The sequence below is a fragment of the Loxodonta africana genome, chromosome 10, assembly GCF_030014295.1.
Source record: "Loxodonta africana isolate mLoxAfr1 chromosome 10, mLoxAfr1.hap2, whole genome shotgun sequence".
Classification (NCBI taxonomy): domain Eukaryota; kingdom Metazoa; phylum Chordata; class Mammalia; order Proboscidea; family Elephantidae; genus Loxodonta; species Loxodonta africana.
In genome coordinates, this window is record NC_087351.1 from 57,112,286 (window position 1) to 57,135,262 (window position 22,977).

The 22,977-nt window shown below is 36.9% G+C and overlaps 1 protein-coding gene across 11 annotated transcripts in view; it reads left to right on the forward strand.

Annotated features, from left to right (window-relative positions):
* The window catches only part of FANCM (FA complementation group M), a 75,554-nt gene that overhangs the window by 2,228 nt on the left and 50,349 nt on the right, over positions 1-22,977 (forward strand). For 9 of the 11 annotated variants that reach the window (XR_010323153.1, XR_002785299.2, XR_002785300.2 and 6 more), the window contains exons 2-10: positions 271-443; positions 4,103-4,180; positions 6,142-6,300; positions 9,279-9,410; positions 11,470-11,602; positions 11,950-12,075; positions 12,560-12,646; positions 15,498-15,682; positions 22,717-22,923. Coding sequence is in view for 7 of the 11 variants with exons in the window: in XM_023546133.2 (XP_023401901.2) it covers positions 271-443; positions 4,103-4,180; positions 6,142-6,300; positions 9,279-9,410; positions 11,470-11,602; positions 11,950-12,075; positions 12,560-12,646; positions 15,498-15,682; positions 22,717-22,923 (1,280 nt within the window). In the remaining 4 variants the exon portion in view is untranslated. The other 2 variants (XM_064292417.1, XM_064292418.1) reach the window with 2 other exon arrangements.

Genomic DNA, 22,977 nt, shown 5'->3' on the forward strand with positions numbered 1-22,977 from the left:
TTCCCAGTAGAAGAATTTACTTCTCTTCAAGTATTATGCCATTTTGTAGGAATTCTTTAAAAGCACTCTAGTTGTGGCCTTAGGCAAGAGCCAACTTTGACATTTGTACCACGCTAGAACTTAAAAATACAGTGTTCTGTTGAATTGTCAAATTGTTGTCTTGAAAGCAGATTGCCAAGAACACATGCAGTGTGAAAATACGCCAGATTATTTATATTTTACAGATAATAGTCTGGAGTTTAGAATGTAGCATGTCACTTTTATTTACAGGATCTACTCAAGCTTTCACCAGGAAGGACATATGGCACAATAAGAGAGTCCTTTTTCTTACGCCTCAGGTCATGGTAAATGACCTTTCTAGAGGAGCTTGTCCTGCTGCTGAAATAAAGTGTCTGGTTGTTGATGAAGCTCATAAAGCACTTGGAAACTATGCTTATTGTCAGGTAATAATTTTGTTTAAAAGTATTTTGTGGAGTAAACATATTGTTAAAGAGTATTTTGGGGATTAATTATTAGTGCTGGAAGTTATTGATGGTATTATTATTGTAAAAAGCCTTAGATCTGTTAGAATAGATGGTGATAGAAAACACTTCACCGGTTCAAATCTCTGCTGCCCCCCGCCTTTAAAAAAAAAAAAAAAAAGTTAACAAGACCATTAGTGTCAGATGTAGATCATGAGAGCCTCATCATGGTTGGGGCAGAGTTCCAGAGTAGGGTGGGTAGAGTTTTGGAATTAAAATACTAAGCCAAGGATCGGAGATGGATATACGATGTCATTGATTGGCAGCTGGGTAAAATAATACTTAACTGCCAGGATTGTACATGCAGCATACCTAACACAGTGCCTTCCAGTTGAGTACTACAGAAATATAAAGTACAAAGGCAAGTAGCGGGGTGTGACTGGAGAGGGCCAGGTCATTAATGGATTTGTATTTTATGCTTAATTTGAACATACTTTGTAGGCAATTGGTAATACAGGCAGTAGAGACTCACTGGAAACTTTTTAGTTGGAGTGGTAATTAAGATTTAAAAGAGATTAGAGGGGAGAAGGCTAAAGGCTGGAATTTAGGATGACTGATGTTTCTGACTTAGAAGACTGTGAGGATGTTGGTGCTACTAATCAGTATGGAGAGTTCTGGAGGCGGAGCACATTTGGGGAGAGGGACGTGGAAAGATAATGAGTGCGGTTTCAGGTGTGTTGAGTTTGAGGTATCTATGAGGCATCCGAAGCTCTGGTGGCACAGTGGTTAAGAGCTCGGCTGATAACCAAAAAAGGTCGGTAGTTCAGATCTACCAGCTGCTCCTTGGAAACCCTACGGGGCAATTATACTCTGTCCTGTAGGGTCACTATGAGTTGGAATCGACTCAAAGGTAACAGATTTTCGTTATGAGACATCCAGTTGTAAATATCCAGTAGGCAGCAGGTGATAGAAATATGGATCTCAATGGAGAGTTCTGAGCTGGAAATACAGATTTGCAAATCATCAGCAAGTAGATTGCAGTTAAAACTGTAGCTGCTGATAAAATTAGGGACAGGATATACAGTAAGAACAGAAAAGAGAAATAGAAGAGGAAAGCCACTTTCACTTAGTGTAAAGAGACGGGTTTCATTGCAACTGTGAATCTGTAAAATAGTTTCCTTGGGGACTTTAAGTGTTACTATATTGTATCTCTGTATTAGGGAGACTTGCCATATTTTTTTTATAGTTGATCTTCTCAAACAAGAATATATTTTTTTTCCTTTTTTTTGTATCTTCTCAAGTAAAGATAATACCTAATGTGTTAAGTTTTCCACATGAAAATGGAATTTTTTTTTTTTACTGTATTGTATGGAATTTATTTTATAGATTTAACTTATATGTAGCAACTTTAACTCATTTATTTACAAAAATTTCTACACATTAAGTGCTTTTTCTGTCTTTTTTTTTTAAAGTATATGTCTTCTGCTTTTATTGAATACAGTAGATATGTGTTGACTTCGTTAATAACCAAACAGCTCTGAGAGTTTAAGCTACTTTGAATATTCCAGATACAGATTCCAGCTGGCACGCCAGCTCCATGACTCATGTCACTAGCTAGGTTACAAACACAACACCATTTCCTATTCTACAAAATGCTTAAGAATCCTTCCTGAAAAGAAGCAATGTATTTGGTTAACTTTTCATGTTTAACAGTTCTGATAGGTATATTGGTAGATGTGGCGTATGATAATAAAATTGTTTCACTCAGAGCTGCCAAAACTGCCTCACAATCTGAAAGAGCGCTTTGAATTCTGGCTATCATACAAAAAGTGCTTTTAAAATACCAGTCTAACAAGTGATCTTTTTGTCTGCTTGCCAAACAATCCATGACCTTTTTTTTTTTCCTTCTACGTTTTTTTCTTCTACATCGAAAAGCATCACTTTTAGCACTAAGCCAAAATGGGAATGGTTATTATGGTCATTTTGTCTTGCATCAGTTGTTTTTTTTAATTTTTATTTTCTGTGCTTTAAATGAAAGTTTACAAATCAAGTCCGTCTCCTAACTGCTGTCCCCTAATGAAACAAACAGCACACTCCTCTCCACCCTGTATTCCTCATGTCCATTCAACCAGCTTCTATCCCTCTCTGCTTTCTTGTCTCCCCTCCAGACAGGAGTTGCCCACATAGTCTCATGTATCTACTTGAGCCAAGAAGCTCACTCCTCACCAGTATCATATTCTAACTATCGTCCAGTCCAATCCCTGTCTGAAGAGTTGGCTTCGGGAATGGTTCCAGTTTTGGGCTAACAAAGGGGACCATGACCTCCGGGGTCCCTCTAGTCTCAGTCAGATCATTAACGGTGATCTTTTTATAAGTATTTTAGGTTTGCATCCCACTGTTCTCCTGCTCTATCAGGGATTCTCTATTGTCTTCCTTTCAGAGCAGTCATTGGTGGTAACCAGGCATCATCTAGTTCTTCTGGTCTCAGGCTGACGTAGCGTCTGGTTTATGTTTCTGTCTCTTGAGCTCATCTTTACCACGTGTCTTTGGTGTTCTTCATTCTCCTTTGCTCCTGGTGGGTTGAGACCAATTGATGCATCTTAGATGGCTGGTTGCTAGCGTTTAAGACCCCAGACACCACTCACCAAAGTGGGATTCTTGCATCAGTTTTTAATTAGAGTAATACTACTTGAGTCTCAATTAAGTATAATTTAGTCTTCATATGCTATCTTTAAACATGTTAAAAAAAACCCTCCATAAATAATCTTTTTTGAGTATTTGTTAAGATTCAGTGTTAGTCTTATTGAATTCATCCTTGATGCGGGTTGACATTAGAATGATTTTTGGATAATTGGAGTTTACTGTTTAATTCCTATGTTTAATATAGGAACTGTGGGATACTGAGAGCTGTTCCTGCAACGTAGTTTACTTAGGGTTCCTTTTTCCTGTGTCCTGGGACCTCACATGAAAGAGCATAAGGGAGTCCTGCAGGTTTTCCAGTATTAATCATACCAGAAAGGAGTGCTGACTAGAAAACTGCAAAACCTAAAAAGGTGTTTTGGTGCCATTGAGGAAATGTTTTAAGATATAAAGTGAAAGTTCAGTTTTAAAGATTATCTCAAATTAGCCTTATTTTTTAATGAATAAGCTTAATTAAAAAATTTTAAGCCTTCCACATAAAATTAACATCTTTAAAATCTTTGTAAAAACTGATTTTAATTTCAAATCTAATTTCATCTTGCTCTTTAAACTTTTTTTCAATTTTTATCTATTATAATTTATTGTCATCTGGTAAGTTTGCACATGAAGCCAGACTGTGACCCAAATAATGGAGAGTGGACTCTCTTCCTCTTCCATTGGACCTTGCCGTAGCCCTTTGAGTATTTTGATTTCACTCTATTAGGTCTTTACAGGGTAGCTTTATATATAGATTAAGCCCTAATGTGTTTTTAAATTGATGTGGAATATAAACAAATCAACTGTTCTTCAGGTAATGTGACTAGTGGTAGTTTCACCCACTAGACCATCAATGCCCTGGGGTAATGATGATGGACTGTATGTAATAAGCTTGTTTAACAGACCCACTGTTATTTTTGCATTGGGGAGATGAAATTAAAGAACTTTTTCTTTTTCTTTTTAAGGTTGTAAGGGAACTAGTCAAATACACAAATCACTTTAGAATCTTGGCTCTCAGTGCCACCCCAGGTAGTGATATAAAGGTAAGTAAAATTATTTCCATTTATTAAAACTTAAGAAAATAAGAACTGCTGTGTAGGGCCAGATCAGTTTTCCATTCTAGTATTTATCTAGTTTGACTTTAGGACTACAGCATTTCCTACAACACGCCTAGCTTTCCTTCTGTAGTTCTAGAAGTTTCTGTAAATTAGTAGTCTTCAGACTTCAGTGTGCATAAGAATCACTTAAAGCTGTTTATGAAAAATTTGGGATTTTTTAATAGTAAATTTTTTTTTAATTGTTTTCAGATTTTTTGAAGTTTTATTTGAACTAATTTTAGACTTTGAGAAAATTTGCAAAGATTGAAAAGTCTCAGTATACCTGTACCTTGCTTTCCTTAATGTTAACATTAAGGATGTGTTTTGGGTCAAGACGTCCTGGGAAAGGAGGGAGCCCCACTCTTGTCTCATTCAAGAAGCCAGGCTGTCACATCTGATCCTAAGCACAAGGTTCATCTGTGGGTCACAGGGAAAGGTGGAAGGCCATATTCTGAGTACTTCTACAGTTAACGTATATGCTGTGACTCGTTGTGACCCCACGTATAACAGAATGAAATGTTGTTGTTTGATCCTGTACTGTCTTCACAATTGTTGGTATGCTCGAGTCTATTGTTGCAGCCACTCTGTATTTTGAGTGCCTTCCAATCTAGGGGACTCATCTTTCAGTGGATAATTTTGTAAGTAGATTGATTGCCAGGCTTTTCTTCATAGTCTGTCCTGGTGTGGAAGCTCGTCTGAAACCTGTCCACCACAGGTGACCCTGCTGGTATTTGAAATACCACTGGAATAGCTTCCGGTATCAAACCAACATGCAAGCCACAACAGTATGAGAAACTGACAAACAGGTGGTGGGACATATTATATAACCATAGTAAAATGGCCCAAACCAGGAAATTAACATTGATACAATACTAATAACTAACGTGGAGTTTCTAGTTAGTTGTCAGGTCTCCAGAGTCTTCTCCAGTCTGTGACATTTCCTCAGTCTTTTCTGTTTTCCATGATCTTGATGGTTTTGAAGAGTAGTGGACAATTATTTTGTAGAATGTTGCTCAGTTTGGGTTTGTCTGTTGCTTTGTCTTGATTAAAGTGAGGTTATAGATTTTGAGCAAGAATGTCCCAGAAATGAAAGTGTGCCTTTCTCAGCATAACATACCAGAGGGTATGTGATGGCAGCATGTTTTGTTACGTGTGATGTTAATCTTGATTTGGTGAAGGGTTTTTCCACTGTAAAATTACTATTGCCTTCCCTTTGTAATGAATAAGTATCTTACAGGGAGATATTTTGATGCTATGCAAGTATCCTGTTTCTCATCACATTTTGCCTTCTAATTTTAGCATCCACAGAAGGTTCTTCCTTGTAACAGTTATTTCTGTACTGTTGCCTGATTGTTGTTTCCTACTGCCCTCACTTCTTTTACATTTGTTAATTAGAATTCTTTTATAATGAAGAGCCATCTTTTCTCAGCAATTTATTTATTAACTCAATTATTTACAACAGTATGAGCTAATGGATGTTTTAGTCTGTGGGCTACAATCCAGTACTAATTAATTTTGTTGTTCAGATTGTTCCAGCTTTGGTCATAGCAAGCTTCTTCAAGATGGCTCTTTTGTCCTTTAAACTTGAACCAACAACTTTTTTTTTTGAGCACATTACTTTCTGCATCACAAGATGTAAATCTTTACAGATGCAGCCTTGGAAACTATGCAGCAGTCCTACTCTGTCCTGTAGGGTCCCCATGAGTCGGAATTGACTTGCTGGCAATTGATTTTTTGTTTTGTGCCACTTCTGATGTTCTTTATAGTTTTGCCTGTTTTTTAAAGATATTTAACAATATGAATTTTTAATGCATCTTTCAAAATTTTACTACTATTTTAATTCTGGTAGCGACTTAAACTAAAAAAATTGACGTGTAATATAATTATACTAAATTGATTTTGCATAGGCTGTGCAACAGGTTATTACTAACCTACTGATTGGGAAGATAGAGCTTCGTTCTGAAGATTCTCCAGATATTTTACCATATTCTCATGAAAGACGAGTTGAGAAGGTTGTTGTTCCCCTTGGTGAAGAACTTGCAGCAATCCAAAAGGCATATATCCAGGTGGGCCATTTTAATCACAATTCAGGGTTTTGGTAGATGAACTGGTAATAAAATTATTTTTGTTAACAGAATCTTGTTGTGAGAATATATGTTGCTGTTGTTAGGTGCCGTCAAGTTGGTTCTGACTTATAGTGACACTGGGTACAAAGAACTAAGTACCACCCAGTCCTGTGCCATCCTCACAATCATTGTTATGCTTAAGCCCATTGTTGCAGCTACTGTGTAAATAGACATTTTGAAGAGGGTCTTCCTCTTGTTCGCTGACAATCTACCTTACTAAGCATGATGTCCCTCCTGATCCCTGCTGATAACCCGTCCAAAGTATGGGAGACGTAGTCTCTCCATCCTTGCTTTTAAGAAGCATTCTGGTTGTACTTCTTCCAAGACAGATTTGTTCATTCTTTTGGCAGACCTTACTATATTCAATTTTCTTTGCCAGCACCACAATTCAAAGGCATCAATTCTTCTTCGGTCTTATTTATTCATCCTCCAACTTTCACATGCATAGGAGGTGATTGAAAACACCATGGCTTGGGTCAGGCACACCTTAGTCTTCAAGGTGACATCTTTGTTTTTCAACACTTTAAAGAAGCCTTTTGTAGCAGATTTGTCCAATGCAGTGCGTCGTTTGATTTCTTGACCCCTGCAGGGTGTTGTGTATCTGAGTAAAATGAAATCCTTGACAACTTCAGTCTTTTCCTTGTTTATCATGGTGTTGCTTATTGGTCCAGTTGTGAGGATTTTTGTTTTATGTGAGATTATATAGTAACCTCATTTTATATAATTAATATGTTGTTGAAGAATCCTTTCAAATTTTTAGAATGAGCACCATGTTTTGTATGTGGTAGAAAACCGTCTGTACAGGGGAAATACAAAATGCATTTATCATAATTGAAATTATCTAATTTATTTGTTCACTTTGTTATTTACTTCCTTTCATTGGAATGTAAACTATATGAAAATAGAGAGTCCATTGGTCTTAACGACAATATCTCAGGCATTTAGGGCAATGCTTAATACATAATATTGTTGTTATTAGGTACAGTCGAGCTGGTTCTGACTCATAGCGACCCCAAGCACAACAGAACAAAACACTGCGCATTCCTGTGCCATCCACACAATCATTGCTATGTTTGAGCCCATTGTTGCAGCCAATGTGTTAGTCCATCTCTTTGAGGGTCTTCTTTTTCGCTGACCTTACCAAGCATGATGTCCTTCTCCAGGGACTTGTCCCTTCTGATAACGTGTCCAAAGTAGGTGACACAAAGTCTCGCCATGCTTGCTTTTAAGGAGTATTCTGGCTGTTCTTCTGAGACAGATCTGTTCATTCTTCTGGCAGTCCGTGGTATACTAAACATTCTTCACCAACATCATAGTTCAAATGTATCAATTCTTCTTTGGTCTTCCTTATTCACTGTCCAGATTTCACATGTATATGAGGTAGTTGAAAATACCATGGCTTGGGTTAGGTGCACCTTTGTCTTCAAAGTGACATCTTTGCTTTCAAATACTTTAAAGAGATCTTTCGCAGCAGATTTTCCCAATGCAGTACATCTTTTGATTTCTTGACTGCTGCTTCCATGGGCGTTGATTGTGGATCCAAGTAAAATAAACCTTTAACAAACTGGATTTTTTCTCTGCTTATTTAATGATGTTGCTTATTGGTCCAGTTGTGACAATATTTGCTTCTTTACGTCGAGATGTAATCCATACTAAAGACTGTAGTGTTTGATCTTCATCAGTAAGTACTTCAAGTCTTCTTTCAGCAAGTAAGGTGGTTTCGTCTGCATATCACAGGTCGTTAAAGAGCTTTCTTCCAATCCTGCTGCTGCATTCTTCTTCATATAATCCAGCTTTTCAGGTTATTTGCTCGGCGTATAGATTGATTTTAAATGCACACCTTTCCTGATTTTAAACCACGATGTATCCACTTATTCTGTTCAAATGACTGCCTGTTGGTCTATGTACAGGTTCTGCATGAGCCCAGTGAAGTTTCCTGGAATTCCCATTCTCTGCAATATTACCTGTAATTTGTTTTTGATCCACACAGGTAAACAGCTTTCTGGTATTCTCTGCTTTCAGAGATACATAATAGGTGCCTACTAAATACTTGTTGAAAGATTGAATCAAAGAATGAAATTAAATATATCCACTACCTTTTGATTTATTGAACCATCTACAAATTTTTACTGAGGGCCTGCGTGCCAGACTGTTTTAGACACTGAGGATGAGGATGCAACATACTATCACTAAGTGCTTATAAAGAAATCAAAGGCCCTCCTTTCATGGTGCTTAAATTACGGTGTGTGCTGGGGGGGAGGCGGGAGGCAGAAGAGGAATTAAGAAATAAACAAACAAATGTGTTTCTAAATTATAACTGAATCTAATAATAGCTTATGCTGACTCTTGTGGATATTATCTAGGGTAGATGTCAAGTGCTTTAAAGTTTTATTATTATCTTTGCTGTGTTTATTTAAAAATTCATTTTGAGACAGACTTTTTAATATATAACTCCTATTTTTTATGTAATTGCAAAGTTTTAAATTTATCATTGAGAATATACGCAGCATAACATACAATAGTTCAACAGTTTCTACATGTACAGTTTAGTGATACTATATTCTTCTATTTGTTTTCTCTGAGGTTCCTATCTGATCTTTTAAGTTGCTGTTATCAATTTGATCCCATGTAAATAGTTTTTAAAAGAGTACAGTGCTCAAGGCAGACGTTTTTTACTAGTTAAGCTAAACTACTGTTTGGTTTTAAGGAGACTTCAGTGAATATTTTTGTTTTAAGGTTTAAAGATTGATTATCCAGGGCAGTAGCTGCAGGGGTTCATTCACCCTCCGTGGCTCTAGGAAGTCTGGAGCCCATGAGAATTTGAAATGCTGTGTAACTCCTATTTTAGTATGTAAGGAAATGATTGTATTTGAAAATTTACTTTTTAAACAAAGATTAAACTGCTTTAAAATTTGCAGATTTTGGAAGCATTTGCCAGTTCTTTGATTCAGAGGAATGTTTTAATGAGAAGGGATATCCCCAGCCTTACAAAATACCAGCTAATTCTGGCAAGAGATCAATTTAGGAAAAACCCATCTCCAAATATTGTGGTAGGTAAATCTAAATACATTTTGATGATAGATTAAATTTTTATTCAGAACCAGGAACAAAAATTTTTTGTTTTGTTTTTTGTATATGTTTAATTTTACTGTTAAATATTAGCTCATAAAGAACTTAGATATTATTTATATAGTTTATAAAAGCATGAAAAAATGTAGCAAGAATACCATTTAATGGTTTGAATTAAGATAGATTTGTCTTTTAACTTTTAATAGAGAATTGGTCTTTTAGTCCCTTTCTGTATTGCAAAGTCACAGGGTCATGGGGCAACGTTCTAACTAACTTTTAGACCCAAAACATTTAGTCTTATTCTCTATACCAGAGGTTAGAGAGTGCATCATGGTAAGTGACTTATTTCTAACCTCTGTAGGAAAAAAAGTAGTTTGATTAGCAGGAATATATCCACCAGGCTGGATACAAAGTCAGAAGATAAGTTCACAAGCACAAAAAGGCATTGAGTCATTCTTTGAGCTGAGTGGAAATGCATGTGCAAAAGAATAGAGGCAGTCCAAAACGGAGGCATGAAGAAGACAATGAGCAAACCAATTTGACTGGGGTAGAGGATTGAGAAAGTCAGATATGATCATTAATCTAGGTTGTAACCTCTTAGGAGTGAGCTTTTAATGTTAGAACAGGAAATGTGGGCTTTTATCCTGTAGTGTTTGGGGGGACTGCTAAGTGAGCCTTTTTTTTGTAAAATTGCAGTGTATTTTATGGGGCAGTTCTTTTCCTTCCTATAGGGACGCTATGAGCCTGAATCAACTCAGTGGCGACAGGGTTTGGTTTGGTTGGTTTACTAACATTTGTTTTAATTTCTGCTAGTAGTTAAAAGTTCATTGAAATTTGAAATAGTAGATTTAAACCGGTTGAGCTTAATTTTAGTGGTGAGAGTTTATATTTTGCAAGGAGGTGCTTCTACCTTTTCAGGTAATTAGGGTGCCATTTTACGGTATTTATTATCCTGGAAACATTTAAAATGACTATTACTGAATGCCTATGTTATGTTGTTGTTGTGTGCCGTTGAGCCGATCTGACTCACAGTGACCCTCTGTGACAGAACTGCCCCATAGGGTTTTCTTGGCTGTAATCTTTATGGAAGTATATTGCCAGGTCTTTTTCCTATAAATGTGCATGTTATACATACCAGTTAAATGCTATTGAAAGTGTGAGGTAGAGAACAAAAGTCTTCATCCAGATAAAAGAAATAGTGAAAATATATTCTCAATACTTTTCTTTTAAAACTATCATATCGTTTAGATAAACCTGTTTCGGGCTTCTAGAAAAGGAATGTGTACTTTTCTGCGAGAGACAGTATATAAAGTAGTGGTGAAAACCACAAGGATTCGGGGCCAAATTCCCTGGGTTCAGATACTAGCTCTAGTACTTCCCAGCTGTGTGAACTTCCTTACCTGTGTGAACTGGGCATAAAAATAGTACCTACCTTCTAGGGATTTTGTAAGATTAAATGAATTTGTATAAGTGATTTTTTTTTAGAGCAGTGTCAGGTGCTCAGTGCCAGATATTATTTTGGCATGTATACTTGGTTTTAAATGTTGGTGTTAAACATTCTGATTAAATATTTGTGCTGATTGCCAGAAACATTTGTGAGGACAGACCCATATGGGACGTATTTTCCATTGTATACCAGATATTCAGCTCAGTACCTGATATATAATAGGTGCTTATTAAATATTTTTAAAAGAACAAACAAATCTGTAGACTGCTAATACTGTACATATAAAGAGAAACAGTATATGACAAACATTTCCCCCCTTATTTTCTTTAAAATTTGTTTCCTGTTGCATTCAAGAAAAAATAAAAAGAAAGATTTTATATGAAAAATACATCGATACCTTTCCATAGCAATAACCTATAACATAACATTCAATAAAGTTGATCAGTTTTAGTCAGTATAGAAGGGAATAATTGTTATGATCATTTCGATTACATTGTAAATGTTACACTGACTATTGGCCTGACCAGTTGGGTTGGAAGAAAATGTCTTCATTTCTCTCTCTGGTTAAATTTGGTATATGCTTCTTTTTCTAGGGACTACAGCAAGGCATAATTGAGGGAGAGTTTGCTGTTTGTATTAGTTTATATCATGGTTATGAATTACTGCAGCAAATGGGAATGAGATCATTATATTTATTCCTTTGTGGAATTATGGATGGAACTAAAGGTAAAATCTGCGAAATTATTTTTAAAAACATTGCCATGTATTATTTTGGCTTAAGATAACATATTGAACAGTTTTGGATTATTGCAAATGTTATTACTTATAAAAAGCAATGGGATAATTATGTAGCAAATGGCCTTATTGGTTTTTGATAAATTTCAGGAAAAAAAGAAAGCCATGCATCAATACATATGTGTATGTGGAACTGGAAAAAAAGTGGATGGTTTTCATATTTAAATTGGAAAAACTTGCATTTATTTATTGCTAAAAATTAATTTTTTAGGAAATAAACTTGATTATTTTAGCTATCAAGTTTACTTATTTGGAAAACCTTTTCTTAATTTATGAAGGAATGACTCGGACAAAAAATGAACTCGGCCGAAATGAAGACTTCATGAAACTCTTTAGTCATCTAGAGGGCATGTTTGCACATACACGTAATACTTCAGAAAGTGGTGTTTCTGCTATCCGAAAAGGTTTGATTTTTCTTTTGACGTTTTATATTGTTTCTCTTTATCATGATTAATTTTGAAATTTTGCTCCATCATTGCATGTGCCTATTCATGATTACTTACATTTTTGTAGCAACAGATCTGTTAAATGTTTAAAGATTTTGTTCTTTAAGTTAGGATTAAATGAGCTGATATATATCCAAGGACTTTAAATATTTAATAGATGACAATAGTTGTTGTTACTGGGAGTGGAAATTCTCAGAATTACCAAAAACTGATTTAGAACTTAACTAAATACATATATTTTTTCTTTGTTGCTGATTTCCATTTGGATTCTCTCTCAGTGAAATTTCCAAAAAAAACTGTTTTACATTAAGGCTTATGTGCTACCCAGATGCTACTTACTGTTTAAATTAAAAGGAAATAAGTTTTAACATATCAATTTTGAACTGGAGAGATAACTGAATATAGAAAAAATAAGTAATTTTTTTTCTTCTTTTGGGGGCAGGAGACAAAGATAAGAAATTTTTCTATAGTCATCCAAAGCTAAAGAAATTAGAAGAAGTTGTAGTTCAGCACTTCAAGTCATGGAATGGTAGGTCATATTCATTCGTTTCAAGATGAGACAAAGTTATTAAAAGAGCTAAAAATTCTCACTTGTTAGGTTGTGCTAACAGTTCTCATGAAGAAGGTGGGCTTTTCATTGTGCTGGTTAATGAATCTACAAAAGCTCTTGAGAAATTTGGGAGGATGGGGGCAAAGAAGGGAGCCCTGGTGGTGCAGTGGTTAAGTGATCACCTGTTAACCAAAAGGTTGGCAGTTCAAACCCACCACCTGCTCCGTGAGAGGAAGATGCGGCAGTCTGCTTCCATAAAGATTAGAGCCTTGGAAATTCTATGGGGCATTTCTACTCGGTCCTGTAGGATCACTATGATTTGGAATCGACATGATGGTAGTGGGTGGGGGGCAAAGGGAGTGGTGAGAATGTTAAGAATAAGGTAGTTTGAAAAAAGAAAAGTAAGTCTAGGGCAATACAGGAGAAACAGTAGAACAATATATAATGTAATGGTAGGAAAAATAACAGGTAAAGAGGTAGTCATGGGGGGAGTACTGTTTCAGATAGTGTTTAGAGAAGGCCTGTCTTTCAGGTTATTTTGACCTGATACCTGATGGAAGTGAGGTAGCAAGCCTTGTGGATTTCTGAGGGAGAATTATTCTAGGCAGAGGGAATTGCAGATCTAGAGGCCCTGAGGTGGTAGAATGTATGGTGTGATTAAAAAAAAAAACAAACCAGTTGCTGTCAAGTCGATTCTGACTCATAGTGACCCTATAGGACAGGATAGAACTGCCTCATAGGGTTTCCAAGCAGCAGTTGGTGGATTTGAACTGTGGACCTTTTGGTTTGCAGCTGAGCTCTTAAACACTGCACTACCAGGGCTCCAGGTTATGGTGTGATTAAGGACCAGTAAACGGGCCAGTAGTCCCTGGGTGGTGCTTGACGATCAAGTGCTCTGCTGCTTGTCAAACAATTGGGTACTTGAATCCACCCAGAGGCTCCTTGAAAGAAAGGCCTGGTGATCTACTTCCAAAAAGTCAGCCACTAAAAACATTATAGAGCACAGCTCTATTCTGACACACGTGGGATCGCCAAGAGTTGGAATTGGTTTGGTTTGGTTAAATAGGCCAGTGTGGCTAGAGAAGTGTGAATGAGGGTAAGAGTTGGTACTAGGGAAGGTTGGAAAGGTGGTTAGGGGCTAGATCTTATAGGATTTGTAGATCAAGGTCAGAACTTTGGATTTTATTCTATGAATGTTTGTGATTTGTGTGACTATTAACAGAGGTAGGTAGAGCATTGGAGTGAGATGATGTGACTTAGGTTTTTAAAAGATCACTCTGGTAGTTTTGTGGGGTGTAGACGTTGACCAGTTAAGCTGTTGTAATCATTTAGAATGATTGCCAGGTAACGGTGGTTTGCACGAAAGCAATAGTGGTGGAGGTGTTGAGTAGTGGTTAGAGCCTAGATATATTTTGAAGTTGGAGCTAACAGTATTTGTTGATGGATTGGATATAGAGTATGAAGGGAAAAAGGAGTCATATCGGTGTGTACGTGTGTGTGTATTTGCAGATTATTTATGAACAGAGAACATTAAGAAGCACATAGAAAAGAAACAGAAAGCATGTTGAGATGCCTTTGAGACATTCAAGTGGAGAAGTCAAGCAGACATTGAATAAGTGAATCTGGATCTCAAAAAAAAAGGTCTGGACTGTATTTACGCATATATAAAATATATATATTTACACATATACAGATAAACTTGAGTGTCTCAGGAATGGTTGTGATAACCTAGGAAGACAGTTTAGAGGTAAGACAGTGTTATGGATTGAATTGTGTCCCTCAAAAATATGTGTTGTAAATCCTAAACCCTATGACTCTGGTTGTAATCACATTTGGGAATGGGTTTTCTTTGTTATGTTAATGAGACTGTATTAGTTTAGGGTGTGTCTTAAGTCAATCTTTTTTGAGATATAGAAGAAATTAAAGAAGCAAGCGAATGAATCAGAGATGGGGGAAGAGATATGCCTAGCCACATGAAGATCACCCAGGAGCAGAAGCTCAAAAAGACAAGGACCTCCCCTGAGAGCTGACAGAGAGAGAAAACCTTTCCCTAGAGCTGCCGCTCTGACTTTGATAGCCTCCCAAACTGTGAGAAAATAAATTTCTGTTTGTTAAAGCCACCCAATTGTGGTATTTTTGTTATCGCAGCACCAGATAAATAAGATCACTGCTAACCGAAAGATCGGCAGTAAGAACTCATCCAGCAGCTCTGTGAGAGAAAGATGTGGAGGAGAACTGCCTTATGGGGCAGTTCTGCTCTGTCACATGGAGTCGCTATGAGTTGAAATTGACTCAACAGCACCTAACAACAACATCATTGCCTTCTAATCACAGAGACATTGGGAACAGCTTTGTGATGACTGGAGGGTATAATTTGCAGTTATCTTTGGAGAATGTGAAAATGTGATAGATTCAATGACAGAATACCATGGCCGGGATTAAGATAGTGCATTTAAGGAACAGAAAGGAAAGGGAAGATTTTTGAAATTAGTGTGAGCTGTGTAGTTCTTTGCTTTTGTCTGTCTCAGGAGGTCAAGAAGGTAAAGGGGGACAAACAGGAATCATGTATGAATCAAAAGACTGTTCAAAAGTGATTCAGGTAATTCTTATTTGATTTGTTCAGAATTTTATGACAGCCAATGAGAGATAGGGAGCCAAGATTATTGAAATTACTAGAGAAGTTAGAGGGGAAAACCAGAAAAAGGTCAAGATGCCTTAAATTTTTTAGAAGAATTATTGTTGATTAGTATGTAGTTTCAAGCTTGTTTTCTGAACTAGTTCTTCATATGCTTTTTAAAAGTTTGTAATTAAGGCATTTTTTGTTACATAGATCAGAACACCTCCAAAAAGAAATGTGACGAGACCAGAGTTATGATCTTCTCATCATTTCGAGATAGTGTTCAAGAAATTGCAGAAATGCTTTTTCAACATCAGCCAGTTATTAAAGTAATGACTTTCGTTGGCCATTCCTCAGGGAAAAGCACGAAGGGTTTTACCCACAAGGAGCAAGTAGAGGTAATTATTTTTGGAGATAATGAAAATAAAAATAAAATTGATGAGCTTTGCACTTATGCCTTCTTGATTTTAACTCACTGGTCAGATACTTGGCTACATCGTAAAGAAAATTTTTAGTAAACATGTAAATAGATATAGGCATATTTCTAAAGATGCAAACAAATGTCTGTGGTTTTGAAATTTTTTAAAATAAGGTAATATAAAGTGAAATGGTTAATCAGAAACAGTCTGGAATGCTACTTATGTTGGAATCCTGGCTCTATCACTTACAAATCTTTTTTTTTTTTTTCCCGCGCCTTTATTTTCCTTATCTGTAAGGATACTTCATAGGGTTGCTGTAAGCATTAAGTGAGATCACACTGTAGAGTCTTCTGTAAAGGTACATTAATTAATTGAGTCATTTTAATAATTTATTCCAAATCAGTAATGAGTTTATCTGCTTTTTTGGATTATTTAAAATTTTATTTTAAAAGCGTGGTCACAGGGAAACATGGAAGGTATATAAACTAGCCTTATGTTCTCTGTAAGAGGTAAGTTTTCTAAGTGCCATGTATGTAATGTACATTGAGGGAAATTTTAGACTTGATTTTTATCAACTGTGTACAGGTTTTTGCAGATTAGCTGTAGATCTACACTCGAGTAGTCACTGACAATTAGGTATATCTTTAATGATTAATTTTTTTCGACAGGTCCTTTCTTGATTCTGTAGACATCAGTAGATGATAAGTCATATTCATAATTGCTTTCTCATTCTTCCCCTAGCTTTTATACTCATCCTCCTGGAAACCCTGGTGGCATAGTGGTTAAGAGCTATGGCTGCTAACCAAAAGGTCAGCAGTTCGAATCCACCAGGCACTCCTTGGAAACCATATAGGGCAGTTCTACTGTGTACCATGGGGTCGTTATGAGTTGGAATTGACTCGATGACAGCGAGTTACAGTTTTCACTGCACTTAGAAGAATTGGTTTTAAGCTGACTGGATCTGGTGGGAGGGTCTAGGAGGTTTTCCCGAGTCTGAAGATGACAGCATTTTTACCCAGTGTCAAGTCTGATCATAGTTACTTTAAAGGGTTTCAGCCATCTAGTGTGTGATTATTATTATTCGTGCATTTATATATGAGTGGAAGATAAAGTGGATTTTTGCCTTGGGGTCAAACATTTTTATTATTTGAAATACTCAGTATCCAACCTCATCTTTGGCCAATTTCAATATTGCCCAAAGCAATCATTTCCTGAGTTTGTCAGATAATCATCAGAAACCTTATTGATTTTGCATTGTCCATTACTCTTATATTGATAATATTTTTATGTAGGCCAGAATTTTTATGTGGGAATATTTTTATTACTCCTATTCATAACTTCTTTCATAATGTTTTTTCTACAATGAGCTTTCATGCAAATAATCAGATAAATTATTCATTTATTTAGAAATAGGAGGTGAAGTCATAGAGGAAATGGAGGGCCTTGTAGGCCACTTCCATTTTAAAGACTTTGACTTTTACTCTGAGTGAGATGGGAAGTCATTCTTGAGAGATTGGAGCAGAGAACAGCCATGTTTTAAAAGAATATCAGAAGCTTGGTTTTGGATGCATTACTTTGACATACCCACTAGATTAATGCCTTTAAAACTCTCAGAACTAATGAGGGACCAAGTTATTTCCTTCCGATATGTCACAGACTGATGATACTTTCGAATCAAAATAAAAATGAATTACTAGAAAAAAATTAATGAGAAACAAAGTTCAAGACCAATTTTTAAAAAAATTATTGTTATTATTAGTTGCCATCAAGTCAATTCCAACTCACGGTGACCTCGTGTGTGTGGAGTAGAACTGCTCTATAGAGTTTTCAAGGTTGTGACGTTTTGGAAGCAGATTGCCAGGCCTGTCTTCCAAGACCCCCCAGGGAGGGTTCAAACCACCAGTCTTTCAGCTAGTAGTTAAGTGCTAAACAGTTTGTGCCACAATTTATTCTGTTAGGTTTCTAAGCCCTTACTGTCAATTTTTGTACTTACCCTGTTGACCAGTAATAAACAGTTTGTGGCCCAATACCAGTTCATGAATGTGGGGGTTACAATTAACTGTACTCCAAGAATTTGGTCTTTGTCTTTGGTCCCTGAGAGATAATCTTCAAAATGTCTTTGGTGAGGATTTCAAGCCACACCTACTTAATAGGTTATGTTAATGAGATCAATCTTTGCAGGGGTGGGGGGGCTGGCCATCCCATAAATATAGTCAGGTGATATCAACCCAACCTCAAAGGAGGGGGGTTGGAGCATGAGTTCTACCATTGGGCAATGATTCAGTCAGTCATGCCTACATGATGGGGCCCCAATAAAGGCTCTGGATGTGGAAACTCCATGGGCTTATTGGTTGGTGATAGACATTGATGCAGGTGGTCGGGTTTAAAAAAAAAACAAAACCAAAATCGTTGCCAATGAGTCGATTTCGGCTCATAGCAACCCTGTAGGACAGAGTAGAACTGCCCCATAGAGTTTCTAAGGAGCACTTGGTGGATTCGAACTGCTGACTTTTGGTTAGCAGCCATAGCACTTAACCACTATGCCAGCAGGGTTTCCTATGGGTGGGCGGCACATCCCTTTTTAAGATATGAAAGGTTCCTGTTGGGAACCCTTCCAGACCTCGCCCTGTGTGTCTCTGTATTTGTACCCTTTTTTCCTACAAATAAACTGTAATTGTAAGTAGAGTGCTTTCTGTGAGTCATTCCAGTGAATTACCAAACTGAGGGAGTAGTAAGCCAGCAAGCTGAGGGGTGGAGGGACAGGTAGGGACTCAAAGCTTGTGACTGTTATTACCTGAGGGGGTAGGGTAAAGCCCTGACTTTGTTGCCAGCAAGTCAGAAGTGAGAGTAGCCTGGGGCTCCCAAGCCTGTGGTTGTGTCTGAAGCGGTGGGCAGACTTGGCAGTCGAAGACTGTGCCCTTTAATTTGTGAGATCTGATCTAGATGTTAGGGTCAGAGGAAGAAGTACTATATGTGCAGTTAAGAACAGAATTGAATGGATTTAAATTGGAATTCAGTTCTTTCATGTATAGTTGATGGAAGAACAGGAATTGAATTAGAGTGGGATTGCATCAGATTCATTGGATTCCATTCAGTGCTCTGCCCCCTGGTGGCACAGTGGTTAAAAGCTTGGCTGCTAACCAAAAGGTCAGTAGTTTGAATCCACCAGCCGCTCCTTGGAATCTCTATGGGGTAGTTCTACTCTGTCCTGTAGGGTCGCTGTGAGTCAGAATCGACTCCATGGCAACAGGTTATACTCTTTGAGTAGCACTGTTTTTAACGTCAAGTAGAGATGTTGAATAAACAATGGAATATATAGTCCGTCCTCATTATTCATAGATTTTGTATTTGCAAATTCTCCTACTCGCTAAAATTTATCAATATTCACTGTACATTTGTGTACATGTGCAGGCTAGTGAACAATTTGAGTTGCCTGATATGCATATTCCAAGCTGAGGTCGAGCAAGGTGATGTTCTGCCTTGTTTTAGCTCTCATGCTGTAAATAAGTGTCCTTTTAGCTGTCTATTTAGTGTTATGTATAACCCAGTGTTGTAGTTTGGCCAGGGAAATATGAAGTGAGAGAGGAGCAAGGAAGTTGAAGTTACATGCAAGGGAGTGGAACTTAAGCTAGGGTAAAGGGTAAGCAATGAAAAGATGGTAGGATGAGTGGCATTATAAGACCTGGGGTTGGAAAATTGTCAGAATTGAGGTTCTAGAAGGCTGTAAAAGCAAGAGGTTAGTGTAAGAGACTGCAGTGCTTGAAATTGAGATTATGAAGGGATAGCAGTTATTAATGATAAAGTCTAGGATATGATCCTGGAAGTGAATAGGAAATAAGTGCCACCATATCTTGGAGAAAGATAAGGGACTCTAAGGCCAGAAAGAATGATCTACATGGATACTAAAATCAGCAAGAATTGTGATAGAGTTAGTGTTGAAAAGAATGACAACAAGTAAGGAGCTAAACTATTAAGAGGCATGAGGGAGAGTGACCTGTTGGGTCAGTAGATGACAACAACAATAGTAGTGAGTGATACAGTCTGATGTTAGGTCTAAGTTGGGAAGCTTTGGTGAAGAGTTAGGGAGGAGAGTTTGAAAGTGGCAGGAGAAGCAGGGAGAATACCTGCTACCTCAGGCCCAGTAGTATGAGTTTTGAAGGAGCAAGCAGCCACCACTACATGGAAAGCAGTGTCCTCATGGGAGACCAAGTTTCACTTAAAGCAAGAAGGTGAAAATTATTGCTGGGGAGGTAGGAAATGAGGTCAGTAATGGAGATATGTAGAGCCGTCTGGGGATTAGAGTCTGCATGCGAGATGAGTGATTATCTGGAGTTTTGGGCTGCTTGTAGTGACTGATATAACTAAGGAAAAGACATAATGAGGTCAGTCTTGCTGGTCTCAAGACAGATGGTGGTAAGGCCTGTGAGTATTGAGGTTGGGGGGTAAGGGTGTTACCTGGATCACCCAGAGTTCTAGGTCTCTAACCGTACACCTGACCCTGATTCTGACCTGTTGAGAGGCTGTCAAAAGAGTCTGGAAAAGATCTGAAGATTGTTTGGTGTTGTGAATATGGTTAAAAGAGGATGAATTTGAGAGATGTTTAGCAAAACTTGGTAATGGACTGTATATGAAGTTGTGAGGAAGAAGGAGTTATCAAGGATGACTCCTAGAGTTTTTCAACCTGCCAAACCAGAATGATAGTGGTGTCCTTCATGGAGATTGGAAACATGGTATCCTGACCAGTTTGGTGGTGTTGATTGAATACTGGATATTTCAAGTTTCAGAGGAGATAGATATTGAATAGGCAGTTGTATATATTGCTTGTTGTGCTTGTTGTTTCTCTAACTCAGTTAACCCTGTGTCTTAGAACAGTGCCTTTTGTTTTCCTTTTTCATTCTTTTTCCTTCCTTCCCTCTCTTAAGCATTCAGTGTAATGGTTATAAATTCTAGTATTATGGAAAATAATAGAAAATTACCTACCGTGGCTGCCTCCATACTAGCCATTTTGTTTAGGTATTCTTTTATTAGGCATTCATAAAGGCATTAGTCAAAAGCATGATTGGTTCCTCTGGAATACGGTCTTTCATTTTCTAGCCTTGTCGATAGAAAATAAGGATTCATCAGTGCCAGTTGTTAGCACCTAATGACTGCTTCATAAGTATGCACTCATGATACTGCATACATTTTTACTGGGAGAATCAAATATTAATTTATTTAAAGACTTTTGTTTATGGCTTTATAGACAACTCAAAACCAAGGATTTAATACAAAGAAATTATACTCAAGAAATATTTAGACTTACTGTCCAGTTAATGTATCAGAGAAAAGAGTGACTAATTAAATAACTTCCAGTTCATATTTGTTTTCCAAACTCTTGATGGATTTATATCAACCTTGGGTAAATAAGTAACAGTTTATGCATGTTAACCGAAAAGGAAATTGTTTGACATTCCTGTTTTTTTAACATCTCTAGCACCGTGGCCCATTTTTTTTTTCTTGATTTGGGCAAAAAAGGATACCTATTTTATTAAGCTACATGTAGGTAATATTAGGTTATTCTTTCCTTGGCTTAATGTCATTACAGATTCCAAAAGGAAGTGAATTAACTTTTAATCCTGACCTCTGGTTCTCCCTGTACTCTGAAGTTTCCATATTAAAGGAAAATCCTTTGACCAGTGCTGCTGGAAGCGTTCTATAAGGGAACGTAACATGATAAGTTTGTATTTGTTATCCTATTTTTAAGGTTGTCGTTTTTAGCAATAGAACTAGTTTAAGGATTAAGATTACATGTTTTTGAAATCAGACCTAAATTCACATGCTGACAATTATTAGAATTTAGGCATATAGCTTAACTTCTCAGATCCCAGTTTCTTTTTCTGGTAAATTAGAGTAGTAATATCTACCTAATAGAGTTGTTGGGAGTAGTAACTAATGTGTAAAGCATTTGGTATGGTACCTGGCGCATAGCATGTTCTCATACATAGTAGTTATTATTATAAGCCATTTCAGGTTGTCATCTAGTTAAATAATTTTGTCTCAATTATTCATCCTTGATACTTACAGGGGAGTAGGATGTTTGAGCTTCAAAAGGCCCTTATAGTCTTTCCTGGTGGGTCCATAACTATCTTTTATAATTTGGTAGAGTTCATATTCTTTCTTATGTATACTCCCCTAATATTTTCTCCTGGAATTACTTTTTGTATAGTAGGTCTGATACCTGTCCTTCATACTAGCCATTTTGTTTAGGCATTCTTCTGTTTTAATACACATTCATAAAGGCATTAGTCAAAAGCATGACTTATTCCTCTGGAATACCATCTTTTAATTTTTGCTCCTATTCTCTAGCCATCCATTGATACTATCTTATTTAATTATTACCACACCACTCTGCCATATATAAACTTACAAGTTCGGTGTTGATATATGTGGGGGAACTGAGGATCAGAGCAGTTGAGAACTAAGTTTATAAGGCTTTAGTAAGTTTTTCAAGATGCTTCATTGATTTTTGTTCTTTAACTCATTCTCATGCTATTGTAGTTTCATTAAACTGATCAGAGAGAAATCCTGGAATGGCAGTATAAAAGGTAAGATGAATTCTAGGAGCAATAAAATGTTCTTGTTTTAGATACATGTAACCGTACATCCAGGTTTGGATATGATAAATGGAAATAATTACTCTAGGTTATTTACCTGCCCTTTGCCCCTTCTTTCAGCTGGTGCTAAAAAAAAAAAAAAAATCCAAACATCTAGAGTTTCTCATTCCTAAATAAATTGTTGGCAAACCCTTTTGGCATCGTAACCATTATTAAAAGCAAAGGAATTAGAATTGCCTTTTCCATTTTCCCATAATTCTTTTTGGCTTATATTTCCATTTTGCAACCTCTTTTTTCTTACTCAGTGGTATCTTTGATGCTGATTTTTAATCTAATTTCACCATTTGGGGGAGAGTGGAAAAAAATGATTTATGATTCTTACAATTGCATCTGGTTAATTTTAAATCATTTTTGTTTTAGGTAGTGAAACAGTTTCGTGATGGTGGTTACAACACATTGGTTTCTACCTGTGTTGGTGAAGAAGGCTTGGATATAGGGGAAGTTGATCTTATAATATGTTTTGACGCCCAGAAGAGCCCAATTCGTCTTGTACAACGAATGGGTAGAACTGGCCGCAAACGTCAAGGCAGGATTGTTGTTATCCTTGCCGAAGGACGAGAAGAACGTGTAAGCAGACTTGTAGAAACATGATTTGATACTTTACATCAGAGAAATACGGCC